The 16,270-nt window shown below is 50.4% G+C and overlaps 1 protein-coding gene across 5 annotated transcripts in view; it reads left to right on the forward strand.

Annotated features, from left to right (window-relative positions):
- LOC100342095 (mitochondrial inner membrane m-AAA protease component AFG3L1) overlaps positions 1-16,270 on the forward strand; it is a 44,113-nt gene that overhangs the window by 6,297 nt on the left and 21,546 nt on the right. For 2 of the 5 annotated variants that reach the window (XM_008251956.5, XM_008251958.5), the window contains 5 exons: positions 103-197; positions 6,200-6,349; positions 8,453-8,521; positions 10,733-10,857; positions 15,764-16,034. In XM_008251956.5, the coding sequence (XP_008250178.3) occupies positions 103-197; positions 6,200-6,349; positions 8,453-8,521; positions 10,733-10,857; positions 15,764-16,034 (710 nt within the window). Of the gene's footprint in view, positions 1-102; positions 198-6,199; positions 6,350-8,452; positions 8,522-9,323; positions 9,451-10,732; positions 10,858-15,763; positions 16,035-16,270 lie in introns of those variants that run through there. The other 3 variants (XM_008251957.5, XM_051828945.3, XM_089319809.1) reach the window with 2 other exon arrangements.

Below are 16,270 nucleotides of genomic sequence, written 5' to 3' on the forward strand. Positions count from 1 at the left end.
GCACCCATATGGGATGTCGGCACTGCAGGCGGCAGCTTTACCCACTATGCCACAGTGCCAGCCTGTAATGCTTTTCTGAAGTCAGACTTTGTTTTCCTTTAGAGACTGGTGAACCACAGAATGCTGGGCCTGGACGAGATGGAAGGAAGAAAGGAGGGAAGCAGGATGACTTTGCCTGGTGGAAACGGATGCAGAAGGTACGTGTGTATCCGAGGGCCAGTCCAAGATACCCTGTCACTCCCCCAAGGGATAGAGTCATTGCAGAGCTGAAATTTTGTCTGATCTTTGTTGTAGTCCAATTCTGGTGCTGCAACAAAATTCCTTGGATTGCATAATTTATAAATTTATTGATAACAGTTACGGAGGCTGGGAAATGCAAGATCAAGGCACCAGCAGGTTTGGTTCCTGGTGGAGGCCGGATCTCTGCTTCTGAGAAAGCTGCTTTTTTTAAAACAATATTTATATGTTTTTATTTGTTTGAAAAGTGGAGAGAGGGAGGAGCCAGCACTGTGGCGTAGCAGGTAAGGCCACTGCCTGCAGTGCTGGCATCCCATATGGGTGCTGGTTCGAGACCCAGCTGCTCCACTTCTGATCCAGCTCTCTGCTATGGCCTGGGAAAGCAGCAAAAGATGGCCCAAGTCCTTGGGCCCCTGTACCCACACGAGAAGACCTGGAAGAAGCTCCTGGCTCATGGCTTTGGATTGGCGCAGCTCTGGCCATTGCAGTCAATTGGGGAAGTGAACCAGTGGATGGAAGACCTCTCTCTCTCTTTGCCTCTTCTTCTCTTTCTGTTTAACTCTGACTTTCAAATAAATAAATTAATTTAAAAAAAGGAGTGGGTGGAGAGAGAGGGAGGGAGGGAGGCAGAGACAGAGACAGGCAGAGAGATCTTCCATTTACTCCTCAGATGCCTCCAACAGCTGGGGCTGGGCCAGACCAAAGCCAGTAGCCTGGAACTCAGTTCAGGTCTCTTACAAGCGTGGCAGGGGCCCAACTACTTGAGCCATCACCCGTTGCCTCATTAGCCAGAAGCTGGAATTGGATGCAGAACTGGGACTTGAATCAGGCACTCCAGTGTGGGATGCAGATGTCCCAAGAGGTGGCTTCACTGCGCACCAAATGCTCACCTCCTGAGGTAGCTTCTTGAACACCTTTCTCTGGAGGAGACAAGTGCCGTTTCCTCACATTCGAAGAGGTGGGCTCTCTTCCTTAGTTATAAGGGCATTTCTTTTCTTTTTTAAAAATTTTATTTATTTGAAAGACAGAGTTACAAAGAGAGGGAGAGAGAGGAGAGAGAGAGAGAGAGGTCTTCCATCTGCTGGTTCATTCCTCAGATGGCTGTAATGGCTGGAGATGCGCTGATCCGGAGCCAGGAGCCAGGAGCTTCTTCCAGGTCTCCCAAGAGGCTGCAGGGGCCCAAGGACTTGGGCCATCTTCTACTGCATTCCCAGGCCATAGCTGGATCGGAAGAGGAACAGCCTGGACTAGAACCGGTGTCCATATGGGATGCCGGCACTTCATGCCAGGGTGTTAACCCGCTGCACCACAGCATCAGCCCCAATAAGGGCATTTCTTTTAAGGACACTAATCCCATCCTCGAGTTCCCAGTCTTCTCTTATTGTCTCCGTGGGAGTTGAGTTACAACCTAAATTATAGAGGGGCACATACATTCAGACCATTGCAGCCTTTCTGCTTTTTAGAGGCTAACCATTAATTGGTTCAGAAAGTCTAAGGAGTTTGTAAGTATGTGTTGAAAGGGGCCGGTGTTGTGGTGTAATGGGTATAGCCACAGCCTCTGGCACCAGCATCCCATATGGATGCCAGTTCACGTCCTGGCTGCTTCAGTTAGGATCCAGCTCCCTGCTATGGCCTGGGAAAAGCAGCAGAAGACGCCCTGAGTGCTTGGGCCCCTGACAGCCACATAGGAGACCCAGATGAAACTCCTGGCTTCTGCCTGGCTCAGCTCTAGTTATTGTAGCTATGTGGGGAGTGAACCAGGAGATGGAAGTGTTCTCTTGTAGCTTTAAAAAGATGTATTTATTTATTTGAAAGAGTTACACAGAGAGAGAGGAAGAGGCAGAGAGAGAGAAGTCTTCCATCCACTGGTTTACTCCTTGAATGGCCACAACGGCCGGAGTTGCACCGATCTGAAGCCAGGAGCCAGGAGCTTCTTCTGGCTCTCCCATGTGGATGCAGGGGCCCAAGGACTCGGGCCATCTTCTACTGCATTCCCAGGCCATAGCAGGGAGCTGGATCAGAAGTGGAGCAGCTGGGACTCAAACTGGCACCCATATGGGATGCTGGCACTGCAGGTGGTGGCTTTACCTGCTACACCATAGTATCAGCCCCTAAATAAATAGATCTTTAAAAACAGAATGTGTTGAGAGTGCTGTGTGAATTTCAGAGACCCAGGGTGAAAGAACCACAGCACAGTGTTTCTAAGGGCAGCGTGCTCTGTGGGTTTTTGCTTCTGGGGTATCTGGTGAGTTATGACTTTTGTTTAATTCGAGAGACAGAGAACTCCCATCTACTGGTTCATTCTCCAAATGCCTGTGACAGCCTGGCTGAAAACAGGGGCTGGAAGTTCAGTCCAGGTCTTCCATGTGAGTGGCAGAAACCCAAGTACTTGACTATCACCTGCTGCCGGCCAGGTTGTGCATTAGCAGGAAGCTGGAGTCAGGACTGGAGCCAGGTGTTGAACCCAAATACACGGATGCTGAACAGTGGTGTCCTATCAGGTGTCTTACCCCTCAACTAAACTTCTGCCTCAACGCTGTTTAAAACTCATGTGGATGTCGTTCCTCCTTGTGGGGAGCAACTCGGACTATACTGTTACTGGAATTAAGACTTATTCTATGCATCTGCTCTCCCACTGTGGGGAGCAACTCGGACTATATTGTTACTGGAATTAAGACTTATTCTATGCATCTGCTCTCCCACAATATGGCGCTGGGAGAGGAGAAAACAGCTTCTACGCAGCTGCCTCCAGTTCAACCAATAAACTGTAGGACCTACTCCTGATTGGAGGAGAGCAGCGTACTCGGCGTGTGGGCAGCCGAGTTAGGATTGGCGGAGGAGGACTATAAAGGAGGAGAGAAACGGCATGCACCAGGAACATCTATGGGGAACATCTAGCTGAAGGAACACCCGTGCAGCCCCCGAGAAAGCCGGCCGGCGGTGTGCCGCTCCCCTGCGGAAGTGGGGAATGTGGCCAGGGGGAACTGCCCTTCCACGGAGGTGGAAGGGATAGTAGCCAACCCGGGAAGAACCAGCAGCAAACCCGGGGAGAGCCGAGCAGACGAAAGAACAGCGCAGGGTCCTGTGTCGTTCCTCCACGAAGAGGGGGAGCGACATAATGGTGCCGTGACTCGGATATGAAGCCTAGGCAGGGCTTAGTGTCGTTCCCCCATGAAGACGGGGAGCGACATAATGGTGCCGTGACTCGGATAGGAAACCTAGGACGGATAGGAAACCTAGGACGGATAGAAAACTTAGGAGGGAAGAAACGTGACTCGGATAGGAAACTTAGGACGGATATGAAACTTAGGAGGGAAGAAACGGGAAGAACTAGGGAAAATATCGGAGAGAGAAACTAGCAAACAGCCTAGGGAAAATATCGGAGAGAGAGACTAGCAAACAGCCTAGGGAAAAGCCGGACGAAAAAGGAGCCGGAAGAAGCTATTGAAAGCCTAGGCATAGACTCAGATACGGACTACGGGGGGAAGCTGGGAGAAATCTCTAAGGTCGAAAGCGAAAGTGAAAGCTAGAACAAACAGACTCGGATGCGGACTGTGGGGAGAGGCCAGGAGAAATGAGGGAGGAATATCGTTGGAGGAAAGTTTGGGGAAACATACCGGGTAGAGAAAAATGTTAGGGAAATTGAAGCCGTGGGGGGCAGGCCAAGGCGGACACGAAAGCCACTTTGGGGTTCTCAAGTTAGCCCGGGAATAGGGGGCGAAAAGTTGAAACCAGAAGCTGAAACGTAAGCCAGATTGGGATCCGTCTGATTAGCCCGGGGAGCAAAGGACGGGAAGCCAGATCGTGGGGCGGAGACGTATGCTGGGTTGAATTCGCCAGGCTAGCCCGGGGAACTTAGATTGAATGCTAGTGGCGGACACGTAAGCTACGCTGTGTTACTCGCGGAAGCCGCCGTGTGCAGAGAGAGCACGGGGCGTGAATAGATAGGGAACGGGGCTGGCGCGAGGCCGTGGTGCAGACGCGAAGGGCGTGGAGACCGCAGAGCGCGCGAAGCCAAGCCGCGCAAAGCCGGGAAGCTGCGCAGATGAGAGAGGCGCGGGCTGAAGCGGCTCAGCCGGAAAGCTGCCGAGAAGCAGCCTCGGGGCGGGCGCAGCCGGGAAGCCGCGGGGATAAGAATGAGAGCGGGAAGCCGCAGGGATAAGAGAAACAGAAGTTTAGAAGTAAAAGAGAAATAGGAATGCTGGAAGATAGAAGTAAAATGGGAGAAATAGGAATGCCCGGAGATAGAGAAATAGAGAAATAGAAAGGCCTCCCTACAACACTGCAATGTGAGAGCTTGGATTCGGTCTGCCTGATTAAGTGAGGCGATGAGCACGATGAGCACCTGCGGCGGCTAGCAGCTTATGCGCCGCAGGTCACCGAAGACAGGCACGAATTAACATCAGTAAGGCTTCCCCCACAATACAACAATTAGGAGGCTTGGATTCGGTCTGCCTGATTTAAGGCGGTAAGCACCAGCAAGCAGCTCGACCAAAGCATGAGCTGCAGGTCACCGAAGATAGGCACAAACCAACACTAATAAGTCTCCCCCACAATACGGCAATGAGAAGGCTTGGATTCGGTTTGCCTGATAGGTTTTGTAAGCCCCTGCGGGCAGAGCAGAGCATGCGCTGCAGGGCACCGAACACAGGCACGCATCAGCGCCTAAAAACCTCCTCACAATGGCGAAGAGAGGACCCGGATTCGGTTTTCCTGATTGATAGGACTTGTAAGAGCCTGTGGCAACTCTAGCAAGTAGAGCAGAGTGTGTGCTGCGGGACACCGAAGACAGGCGCGTATCAACGCCAAAAAATAAAAAGAAAGGGGGATCTGTGGGGAGCAACTCGGACTATACTGTTACTGGAATTAAGACTTATTCTATGCATCTGCTCTCCCACTGTGGGGAGCAACTCGGACTATATTGTTACTGGAATTAAGACTTATTCTATGCATCTGCTCTCCCACAATATGGCGCTGGGAGAGGAGAAAACAGCTTCTACGCAGCTGCCTCCAGTTCAACCAATAAACTGTAGGACCTACTCCTGATTGGAGGAGAGCAGCGTACTCGGCGTGTGGGCAGCCGAGTTAGGATTGGCGGAGGAGGACTATAAAGGAGGAGAGAAACGGCATGCACCAGGAACATCTATGGGGAACATCTAGCTGAAGGAACACCTGTGCAGCCCCCGAGAAAGCCGGCCGGCGGTGTGCCGCTCCCCTGCGGAAGTGGGGAATGTGGCCAGGGGGAACTGCCCTTCCACGGAGGTGGAAGGGATAGTAGCCAACCCGGGAAGAACCAGCAGCAAACCCGGGGAGAGCCGAGCAGACGAAAGAACAGCGCAGGGTCCTGTGTCGTTCCTCCACGAAGAGGGGGAGCGACATAATGGTGCCGTGACTCGGATATGAAGCCTAGGCAGGGCTTAGTGTCGCTCCCCCATGAAGACGGGGAGCGACACTCCTGAGAGGAACAGCTTGATTTTTCCCACGCCACTGAGACTGCATTGGGTAGTGTCAGGAGAGAAGGGTTTAGACAACTTCCCTTAGAATACCTAAACAATGGGGCTGTGGCTGGGGCGTAGTAGGTTAAGACCCTCCCTGTAATGCCAGCACCGTGTGGGCCCCGGTTCGTGTCTCGGCTGCTCCACTTCCGATCCAGCTCCTTGCTTATGGCCTGGGAAAGCAGTGGAAGATGAGTCAAGCACTGGGGTCTCTGCATCCACATGGGAAGCCTGGAAGAAACTCCTAGCTGCTGGCTTCCCTTCACGTTAGCTCAGCTCCAGCTGGTGCAGCCATCTGGGGAATGAACCAGTAGATGGGAGACCTTTCTCTTTGTGTCTTCCTCTCTGTCTATAACTTGACCTTTCAAATAAAAAAAAAAAAAAATGAATACCTAAAGAAGAAAGATAGTGATCTTCATGATGAAAAGTACTCTTCACTTGACTGGAAAACACATTTTCTACCACAGGGAGAGTTCCCGTCGGATGACAAGGACTTCCGCAGTTTGGCCATTTTAGGGGCAGGTGTTGCTGTGGGCTTTTTCTACTTTTATTTTCGAGAGCCTGGAAGAGAAATCACCTGGAAGCACTTTGTGCAGTATTACCTGGCTAGAGGTCTGGTGAGTAGAATTTATAGTCTCTTTGCCAGGGAAGAGGGTGCTGCCGCGCAGCCCTCACATGATGTCCTGAGGAGGCTGTGAGCGCAGAGGCCTGGGTTGTTGTGTGTGTCCTGAGTGTTCCCACCTCAGGGTGCGTGCAGGAATGGTGCTGCACCCGCGTTCTTGCTTTGTGCAGGCTCCTTTGCGATCGTGGGCTGATATCTTGTCTTAGCCTTGTCTTTCGAGACTTAGTTCTGTTTCTCCATTTGTCTTTAAATTTCCATCTCCTATCTGATTTTGGTTTTTCTCTCTCCGTTGATGGAAAACTCATCCCCTGCTGGGTGGTCCTAGAGAGCACACTGGTGCTCCCACTCCTGGGAGCGTGTGGGACTGCAGAGGCCACGGTCCTACCCAGAATGTGTGCTGAGGCTGGGAGGTACTTGCTGCTCACCTTCGGGGCAGACATTCAGAGGAACCAGGTACCTTGCCCTTCGGATGTCCTCAGAAGGATGTTGAATAACACCTGTTGAGCTCTGAACTTTCTGTTCTTCGATGATCTCTTCAGAGAGCCCCATGATAACTCTCCCTGCCTGTGGATCTGCCATTAGCACGTGTAACTGAGGGGAGGGGTGTGACAGGTCTGTTAGGCCCAGGATGTCCTCCTGTACATGGATTCTGGACAGATTCCAGAGCTTCTGTCGGGTCCTTTTAAATGTCTGACATGACTGACACTGTCATATTGTTGTGGTTATATGGTGCCTTAGTAATTAATGTGTTCATTTTAGTCATGTCACTTTCAGTCTTTATTTGGTTGCCAAGAGAAGTTGTGTTGGTTATCGATTTAAGATTCTGTGATGAGCAAAGGGAGTGATGATAGGTTGCACCTTTGCGTGTGTTTTTCAGAGGCGTGTATCCGCTTGTTGGACAGGGTCAGTCTTCAGGGCTGGATTTTCATTCTTCTTGGCACTATTCTGGTACTTGCAGGCAGGTGGGCGAAATGTTTCTGAATCAGCTCTGTATTTCAATATTGTGTTGTCAGTGTAAGATTTTTCTTTGTGTTTCTTTTGGATTTCTTTTTTTTTTTTTTTAATTTTTTTGACAGGCAGAGTGGACAGTGAGAGAGAGAAAGAGAGACAGAGAGAAAGGTCTTCCTTTGCTGTTGGTTCACCCTCCAATGGCCGCCGCGGCTGGCGCGCTGCGGCCGGCGCACCGCACTGATCAGAAGCCAGGAGCCAGGTGCTTCTCCTGGTCTCCCATGGGGTGCAGGGCCCAAGTACTTGGGCCATCCTCCACTGCACTCCCTGGCCACAGCAGAGAGCTGCCCTGGAAGAGGGGCAACCGGGACAGAATCCGGCGCCCTGACCGGGACTAGAACCCGGTGTGCCGGCGCCGCAAGGCGGAGGATTAGCCTAGTGAGCTGTGGCGCCAGCCTCCTTTTAGATTTCTAAGCTGGTTTGGATTTTTGGTGCTCAGATATGCCAAATCTTGGTTCTTTTCTTGAATTAATTCCTGTAGAGGAACTAGATTCATATTGCAGGTTAAAAATGTCCAAGCTAGTAGCAAAACAAAACCTAGATCTGCACTGCACAGCAGGTGTGGGCCCTCAGACGCCATGACATTGGTGTCTCCACCATGGACTGTGTCTGAGGAAGAGGACTGTGGTTTTTTTTCTTTTTTTGATTTATTTATTTGATTTGACTGTGTTTTTTTTTTTCTTTTTTTGATTTATTTAATTAATTTATTTATTTGAAAGATGGGGGGAGAGAGAGAGAAAAAGAGAAAGAGAAAGAGAAAGATCTTCATCTACCGGCTCATTCCCCAAATGGCGCACAATGGCCAGGGCTGGGCCAGGCCAAAGCCAGGAGCCAGGAGCTTCATCCAGGTGTCCCATATGGGTGCAGGGCCCAGTACTTGGGCCATCTTCTGCTGCTTTCCCAGGCACATTAGCAGGGGGCTGGATGGGAAGTAGGCAGTGAGGACACGCGCTGGCGCCCCTGTGGGATGCTGGCACTGCAGGCAGTAGCTGAACCTGCTAAGCCTTGACGCTGGGCCTGGTCTGTGGTTTCTGGAATATATCCAGTTTACTATCTCAGCTCCTCTGATTGTTTTTCTTTGTTTTTCCAGGTAGACCGGCTAGAAGTCGTGAACAAGCAGTTTGTGCGAGTTATTCCTGCCCCTGGGACGTCTTCAGAGGTGAGGAGTGGGTTTAAAGCTGAAAGTTACAGGTACAGGGTTTTTAAATGTAAAATGTAGTTTTCTGTATTTTCAGTACAATACCTTTTTTTGCATTCAACATCCCCCCCCCCCTTTTTTTAAAAAAAAAAAAGACTTATTTATTTTTTATTTATTTGAAAGGCAGAGTTACAGAGAGAGGAAGAGAGACAGATCTTTTATCCTCTGGATCACTCCTCAAGTGGCCTCAACGGCCAGGGCTGACCCAGACCGAAGCTAGGTGCCCAGAGCTTCTTTGGAGTCTCCTACATGGGTTCAGGGGCCCAAGCACTTGGGCCATCTTGCATTGCTTTCTCAGGCACATTAACAAGGTGCTGGATCAGAAGTGGAACAGGGGTTGGTGCTGTGGTATAGCAGGTAAAGCTGCTGCCTGCAGTGCCGGCATCTCATATGGATGCGTTTGAGACCCGGCTGCTCCACTTCCGATCCAGCTCTCTGCTGTGGCCTGGGAAAGCAGTAGAATGTGGCCCAAGTCCTTGGGACCGTGCACCCTTGTGGGAGACCTGGAAGAAGCTCCTGGCTCCTGGCTTCAGATTGGCCTGGTTCCGGCCATTGCAGCCATTTGGGGAGTGATCTAATGGGTGGAAGACCTGTTTTTGTCTGTCTGCCTCTGCCTCTGTAACTCTGCCTTTCAAATAAATGAAAAACAAAAACAAAAACAAAAACAAAAATAGCTGAGACTCGAACTGGAGCCCATATGGGATGCCGGCATTGCAGGCAGAGGCTTTTTTTTTTAAATATTTATTTATTTTTTATTTGAAAGGCAGAGATGACAGCTAGAAGGAGAGAGAGAGATCTTCCATCTGCTGGTTCACTTCCCAGATGGCTATGATGGACGGTGCTGGGCCATGCCGAAGCGAGGAGCCAGGAGCTTCTTCCGGGTCTCCCAGGTGGTCACAGGGCCCAAGGGTTTGAGCCATCTTCTGCTGCTTACTCAAGTGCGTTAGGAGGGAACTGGATCAGAAGTAGAACAGTTGGGACTCCCAGCACCCGTATGGGATGCTGACACCTCAGGTGGTGGCTTAACCTTCTACAGCAGGCAGAGGTTTAACCTGCTTTGATGTAACACAGGCCGCTCAACAACCCCTCCCCCACTTTTTTTTTTTTTTTTGAAGATTTTATTTATTTATTTGAGAGGTAGAGTTATAGGCACAGAAAGAGTGGTTTTCCTTTTTTTTTTTTTTTTTTTTTTTTTTTTAAGATTTATTATTTGAAGGTCAGAGTTACACAGAGAGAGAAGGAGAGGCAGAGAGAGAAGTCTTCCATCCACTGGTTCACTCCCCAATTGGCTGCAGTGGCCGGAGCTGTGCCAATCTGAAGCCAGGAGCCAGGAGCTTCTTCTGGGTCTCCCACGTGGCTACAGGGGCCCAAGGACTTGAGCCATCTTCGACTGCTTTCCCAGGCCATAGCAGAGAGCTGGATCGTAAGTGGAGCAGCTGGAACTTGAACTGGTGCCTATATGAGATGCCAGCCCTGCAGATGGTGGCTTTACTCGCTCTGCCATGGCGCTGACCCTGAGAGTGGTCTTCTGTGCGCTAGCTCACTCCTCAAATGGCAGCAACAGCTGGATCTGGGCTGATCTGAAGCCAGGAACTTCTTTTAGGTCTCCCATTGGATGGCGGGGGTCCAAATAGGCCATTTTTTGAAGCATTTTTTACTGCTTTCCCAGGCCACGGCAGAGAACTGGATCAGAACAGGAGCAGCTGGGACACAAACCAGCACCCATATGGGATGCCTGTGCAGCAGGCGGGAGCTTAGCCTATTACGCCACAGCGCTAGCTCCCCTCAACAGTCCCTTAATTTTAATGTGATGGTTTTTCTCTACCTGTATTAGTAATGTTGTCTTCCAAAAAGACAGGAACCATTATAAGATAACAACTAATTCAGTGTTGCAAAGTGAAGTGTAAGAAGCACTTACCAAGGTTTGCTAGGAAAATACAAACTGGCGTGATTGCAGCATTTTGCACGTTTGTCAGAAGTTAAAGCAGTTTTGTTGGCCCAGAGGAAGGATCTTCTTGCTGTTAGTGTAGTCACCCTTGAACCTGGGCTCAGAGTGGGTCCCGGAGAACGGGCTGTGCTGGAAGATGGCAGGCTGTGGCGAGGAGTGTGTGTCAGGGCAGGTCTCCTGTGTGACCCAGTGGTTCAGCCTGAACTTGTTGTTGGTCTCTGCAGAAGTTCGTGTGGTTTAACATTGGCAGTGTGGACACCTTTGAACGGAACCTGGAGTCTGCTCAGTGGGAGCTGGGGATTGAGCCCACCCAGCAGGCAGCAGTGGTATATACCACCGAGAGTGACGGGTGAGTGGTGGGGTAAGGGCAGAACACAAATCAAAATCAGTGTTCACGCTCTTTTGGAGTGTGCCGATGGTGCCTTTGTTGTTGTTTTTTTTTTTTTTTTTTTTTTTTTCCTTTAGATTTATTTATGCATTTGAAAGACAGAGTGACACAGGGTGGGAGACACAGAGCTTGATCTTCTGTCCCCATTGATTCTCTCCCCAAATGGCCACAACAGCTGGGCCTGGGCCAGGTCAAAGCCAGGAGCCAGGAACTCCATCCTGGTCTCCCTAGTGAGTGGGTAGCAGGAGCCCAAGTACTTGTTTTTCTGCTGTATTAGCAGGGAGCTGGACTGGAAACAGAGCAGCTGACTTAATGTGGCACTCCAGCCTGGGATGCTAGTGTCCCAAGTGGTGGCTTAACCTGCTGTGCCACATGCCTGTCCTTGGCCTGTGCCTCTCCAAGGATATTACAGACGTCTGTTAGTGTTTAGTTTCTTCAGTGAAAAATAATTGTTAGCTCTGTTTTTTTTGTTGTTGTTTTGTTTTAAATTTAAAGGGCAAAGAGCTTCCAACTGCTGATTTACTACCCACATGCTCACAGTGGCCAGGCCTGGGCCATTCGGAAGCCAGAAACTCCATCCAGCTCTCCTCTGTCCGTTGAAGGAACCCAGTTAATTGAGCCATCACTGCTGCATCCCAGGGTCTGCATTGGCAGGAAGCTGAAGTCAGGATCAGATCTGGGCATGGAGCTGATATATGGGATGCTGTTGTATTAATAACCAGGCTCAGTGCCTGCCCAGCTCTGTTTTTTTTTTTAATATGAAAATTGAAGCAGGCCGGCGCCGCGGCTCACTAGGCTAATCCTCCACCTTGCGGCGCCGGCACACCGGGTTCTAGTCCCGGTTGGGATGCCGGATTCTGCCCTGGTTGCCCCTCTTCCAGGGCAGCTCTCTGCTGTGGCCAGGGAGTGCAGTGGAGGATGGCCCAAGTACTTGGGTCCTGCACCCCATGGGAGACCAGGAGAAGCACCTGGCTCCTGCCATCAGATCAGCGCGGTGCGCTGGCCGCAGTGCGTCAGCCGCGGCGGCCATTGGAGGGTGAACCAACGGCAAAGGAAGACCTTTCTCTCTGTCTCTCTTTCTCTCTCTCACTGTCCACTCTGCCTGTCAAAAAAAAAAAAAAAAATTGAAACAGGGAGTTATTTAGCTAGGCACCCTTCAGAAAGGGTTGCACCACAAATTCCTTCAAGTCTTAGAGGAAGCTTTGCAACAGAACCCTGGACAAAGCCCTTTGAATGTGCCACCATCCTCTCTCTCCTTCATTCCTGCAGACCTGTTAGAATGTCCAGGGGCAGGGCTCAGGCACCTGTGACTTTGCCAGGTTGTCTTCTCTTGGTCAAGCTATGCTTTTCCACAGCTCTTATGTCATCTGTTTTTTTTTTTTTTTTTTAATTCAGGTTATTTATTTGAACGGCAGAATGGCAGGGAGGGAGAGACAGAGAAAGAGATCTTCCATTCACTAATTCACTCCCCAAGAGAGAGGGAGAGAATGACATGGGACTGGGCCATGCCAAAGCCAGGAAGCCCAGAACTCCATCCAGATCTCCCACATGAGTGGCAGGGGCCTGAGTACTTGAGCTGTCCTTTGCTGCTTTCTCAGGAACATTGACAGGAGCTGGATCAGAAGTGGAGCAGCATGGATTCTAATGGACGCCCATATGGGATCCAGTGTTGGAGGTGGTAGTTTAACCTGCTGCACCACAGCCCTGGTCCTAATGTTGTATTGAGTTTAACCCCATTGCACAGTGCGAGTGTGTTCCTAAACTCATTATGGACATGAAGGCTAATACCAGATGAAATACTCTGCTTTGACGACTTAGCACAGAAGTCAGCTTTCCTAAAACTCGGATCCTGCTTTGCTTTTCTTTCCTAGGGATGTCTTTGCCCTGTTCTTTGAATTGAAAACTAGTCAGGGGGCTGGCTCTGTGGCACAGTGGGTTAATGCCCTGGCCTGAAGTGCCAGCATCCCATATGGACAACGGTTTGAGACCTGGCAGCTCCACTTCCTATCCAGCTCTTCTGCTATGGCCTGGGAATGCAGTAGAAGATGGCCCAAGTCCTTGGGCCCCTGCACCCACTTGGGAGACCCAGAGGAAGCTCCTGGCTCCTGGCTGCAGATCGGTGCAGCTCTGGCCGTTGTGGCCACTTGGGGAGTGAACCATCGGATGGAAGACCTCTCTCTGCCTCTTCTGTCTCTGCTGTGTAACTCTGACTTTCAAATAAATAAATAAATCTTTAAAAAAAAAAAAAAAAAAAAAAAAAGAAAACTAGTCAGGAGGGTACAAGCCCTAGGAGGGCTGTACTGAGATGGAATGGGGGTGGTTTATGTAGTCCCCCCCCCCTTTTTTTTTTAACTTGTAGCCGGTGTTTCAGGCATTGCTGGAATTGCATGGAGGATGAGAGCAAGTTAGTGTCTTAATCCATTTTTTGCTGTAAACACAAAGTCACACACTGGGTAATTTATAAAGAAAAGTATAATTTGTTAGAGTTCTGGAGGCTGGGACTAGCAGTATTGAGGGCCTGCATGGCTGAGGACCTTCCTGTGTCCCGACATGATAGGGACACAGGGCTTGGCAAGTGGGCAGGAGCCTAATTTCTGTTTTCTGTGACAGACCCACTCCCAAGAGAACTAACCCTAATGTGACATCCCAATCCTCTCTTTTTTTTAAGATTATTTTATTATGTATTTGAAAGACAGAGAAAGGTAGAGGGGGGGATCTTTTTTTATATATATTCATTTATTTATTTTAAAGAGTTACACACAGAGAGAAAGAGAGGCAGAGAGAGTGAGTTCTTCCGTTTGCTGATTCACTCCCCAATCAGCCGCAATGGCCGGCGCTGTGCTGATCTGAAACCAGGAGCCAGGAGTTTCTTCTGGATCTCCCATGTGGGTGCAGGGGCCCAAGGACTTGGGCCATCTTCTACTGCTTTCCCAGGCCACAGCAGAGAGCTGGATCAGATGTGGAGCAGCTGGGACTTGAACCGGTGCCCATATGGGATGCTGGCACTGCAGGCTGGGGCTTTAACCTGCTGCGCCATAGCACCAGCCCCCTAATCCCCTCTTAAAGGCCCCAATTCTTGAAGGTGGCACTCTGGCTCAGCGGGTAAAGCCATGCCCTGCAGCACCAGGGTCCCTATGGGTGCTGGTTCTGGTCCCTCTATTCCACTTCCCATCCAGCTCCCTGCTAATGTTCCTGGGAAGGCAGTAGAGGATGGCCCTCCCTGGTACTCAGGTACCTGCACCCATGTAGAAGACCCAGAAGAATATGCTGGTCCTGGCTTCTACTTGGCCTAGCCCTGGTTGTGGCAGCCATTCGGAGAGTGAACGAGCTGATGGAAAATCTCTTTCTCCGTCTCTCCTTCTGTCTCTAATTCTGCCTCACAGATAAACATTTAAAAAAAAAAAAAAAAACAAAAAGAATTAAAAAGGAAAAAGGTTCCACCTCTCTGTTTGTGTTTTTTTAAAATATTTATTTTATTTATTTGAAAGGCTGTGTTAGGGAGAAAGAGAGAGAGAGATCTTCTATGCTGATTCAATCCCTAGGTGACTGTAATAGCCAAAGCCAGGAGTCAGGAGCTTCATCCAGGTCTCCCACGTGGGTGAAGGTACCCAAGTACTTGGGCCATCTTCTGCTGCTTTTCCCAGGCCATCAGCAGGAAGCTGGATCAGAAGTGGAGCAACGCCAGCGCTGCGGCTCAATAGGCTAATCCTCCGCCTAGCGGCGCAGGCACACCGGGTTCTAGTCCCAGTCGGGGCGCCGGATTCTGTCCTGGTTGCCCCTCTTCCAGCCAGCTCTCTGCTGTGGCCAGGGAGTGCAGTGGAGGATGGCCCAAGTCCTTGGGCCCTGCACCCCATGGGAGACCAGGAAAAGCACCTGGCTCCTGCCATCGGATCAGCACGGTGCGCTCGCGCCGGCCGCGGCGGCCATTGGAGGGTGAACCAACAGCAAAGGAAGACCTTTGTCTCTGTCTCTCTCTCTCACTGCCCACTCTGCCTGTCAAAAAAAAAAAAAAAAAAAAAAAAAAAAAAGAAGAAGTGGAGCAGCTGGGACAGAAACCAACAACACCCATATGGGATACCATTGCAGGCTGCAGCTTTACCTGCTACACCACAGCGATGGCCCCAAGGGCATGCTGGCAATCCAGGCTATGGCTTTACCCACTATACCACAATGCAAACCCCAAAGGGATGCTGATACTGCAGGCCCCAGCTTTACCCACTTTGCCACAGTGCCAGTCCCAAGGGGTTGCCGACATTGCAAGCTGTGGCTTTCCCTGCTACACCACAGTGCCAGCCCCAAGGCCTGAACCCTTAACACAGTTGCAGTGGCAGTTAAATTTCAACGTGAGTTTTAGAGGGGACATGTAACCCTAACAGTGAAGACTAGAGTCCTGGAGATTTCTAGTGATCAGGCCTGCCGTGCTGACGCTCCTGCACGTCCTCTGGGAGTCTGTATGTGCTGACCTGGGTTCTCTTTTACTTGCTGGATTGCCAGGAATGCTGGTTGTATGTGGGCCTATCTGGGAACTAACTGGAAGTGGCAGGAGTTGCCTGGGAAAGGGAACGGGAGCATCGTTCCAGCCAGGGATACTCTCCCTCTTTGGCTGGTGTTTCCACTTAGGAGAGAAAGGAGACAATGCAGATCCTGAGTCTCCCTTGGGCACTGAGGGAAACTGCGGCGAAGGTTTCATCAGGATGCCTGGTTCCCTCCCTCCTTGCCCTGCCCTGCCCTGCCAACCGCAGTCAAAATCGGGGTAGACAAATTGCGTGTGATCACAGCCTTGAAACTGGGGGAGGCCAGTGCTGTGGGCAGACTGACAAGTTCTCTGAAGTGAGTATGACAGTGGTTTTCTTGGATTTTTCTCTAGCTCTTTTTTGCGAAGCCTGGTGCCCACCCTTCTCTTGATTGGCATCCTCCTCTATGCCTTGCGGAGGAGCCCAGTGGGTGCTGGGCGCAGCCGGCGAGGAAGGGGCCTCTTCAGCGTGGGTGAGACAACAGCCAGGATCGTGAAGGACAACATTGGTGTGCGATTTGCAGATGTAGCTGGCTGCGAAGAAGCAAAATTGGAGATTATGGAGTTTGTGAATTTCCTGAAGAATCCCAAGCAGTATCAGGACTTAGGAGCCAAAATTCCAAAGGTATTGATTTCAGAAAACAGCAGTGCTGCTGAGAGCCCCAGGTTGGTGCTTGAGGTTGCTTGGGTCAGAGCTGATGGATGTTTGACGGTTATAATGGGAAATGGAATAGCAGATCTTCTTACTGAATGGACCTGAGACTATAGTTTTCAAAATTATAAACTTAACACAATGTGTAAAACTATGGAATCATAGGAACAACACATACTGGTCTGTGTACTTTTTTTTTTTTTTTTTTA

The sequence above is a fragment of the Oryctolagus cuniculus genome, chromosome 18 (genome assembly GCF_051225735.1).
Source record: "Oryctolagus cuniculus isolate XC-2025 breed Fujian yellow rabbit chromosome 18, ASM5122573v1, whole genome shotgun sequence".
NCBI classification, from domain to species: domain Eukaryota; kingdom Metazoa; phylum Chordata; class Mammalia; order Lagomorpha; family Leporidae; genus Oryctolagus; species Oryctolagus cuniculus.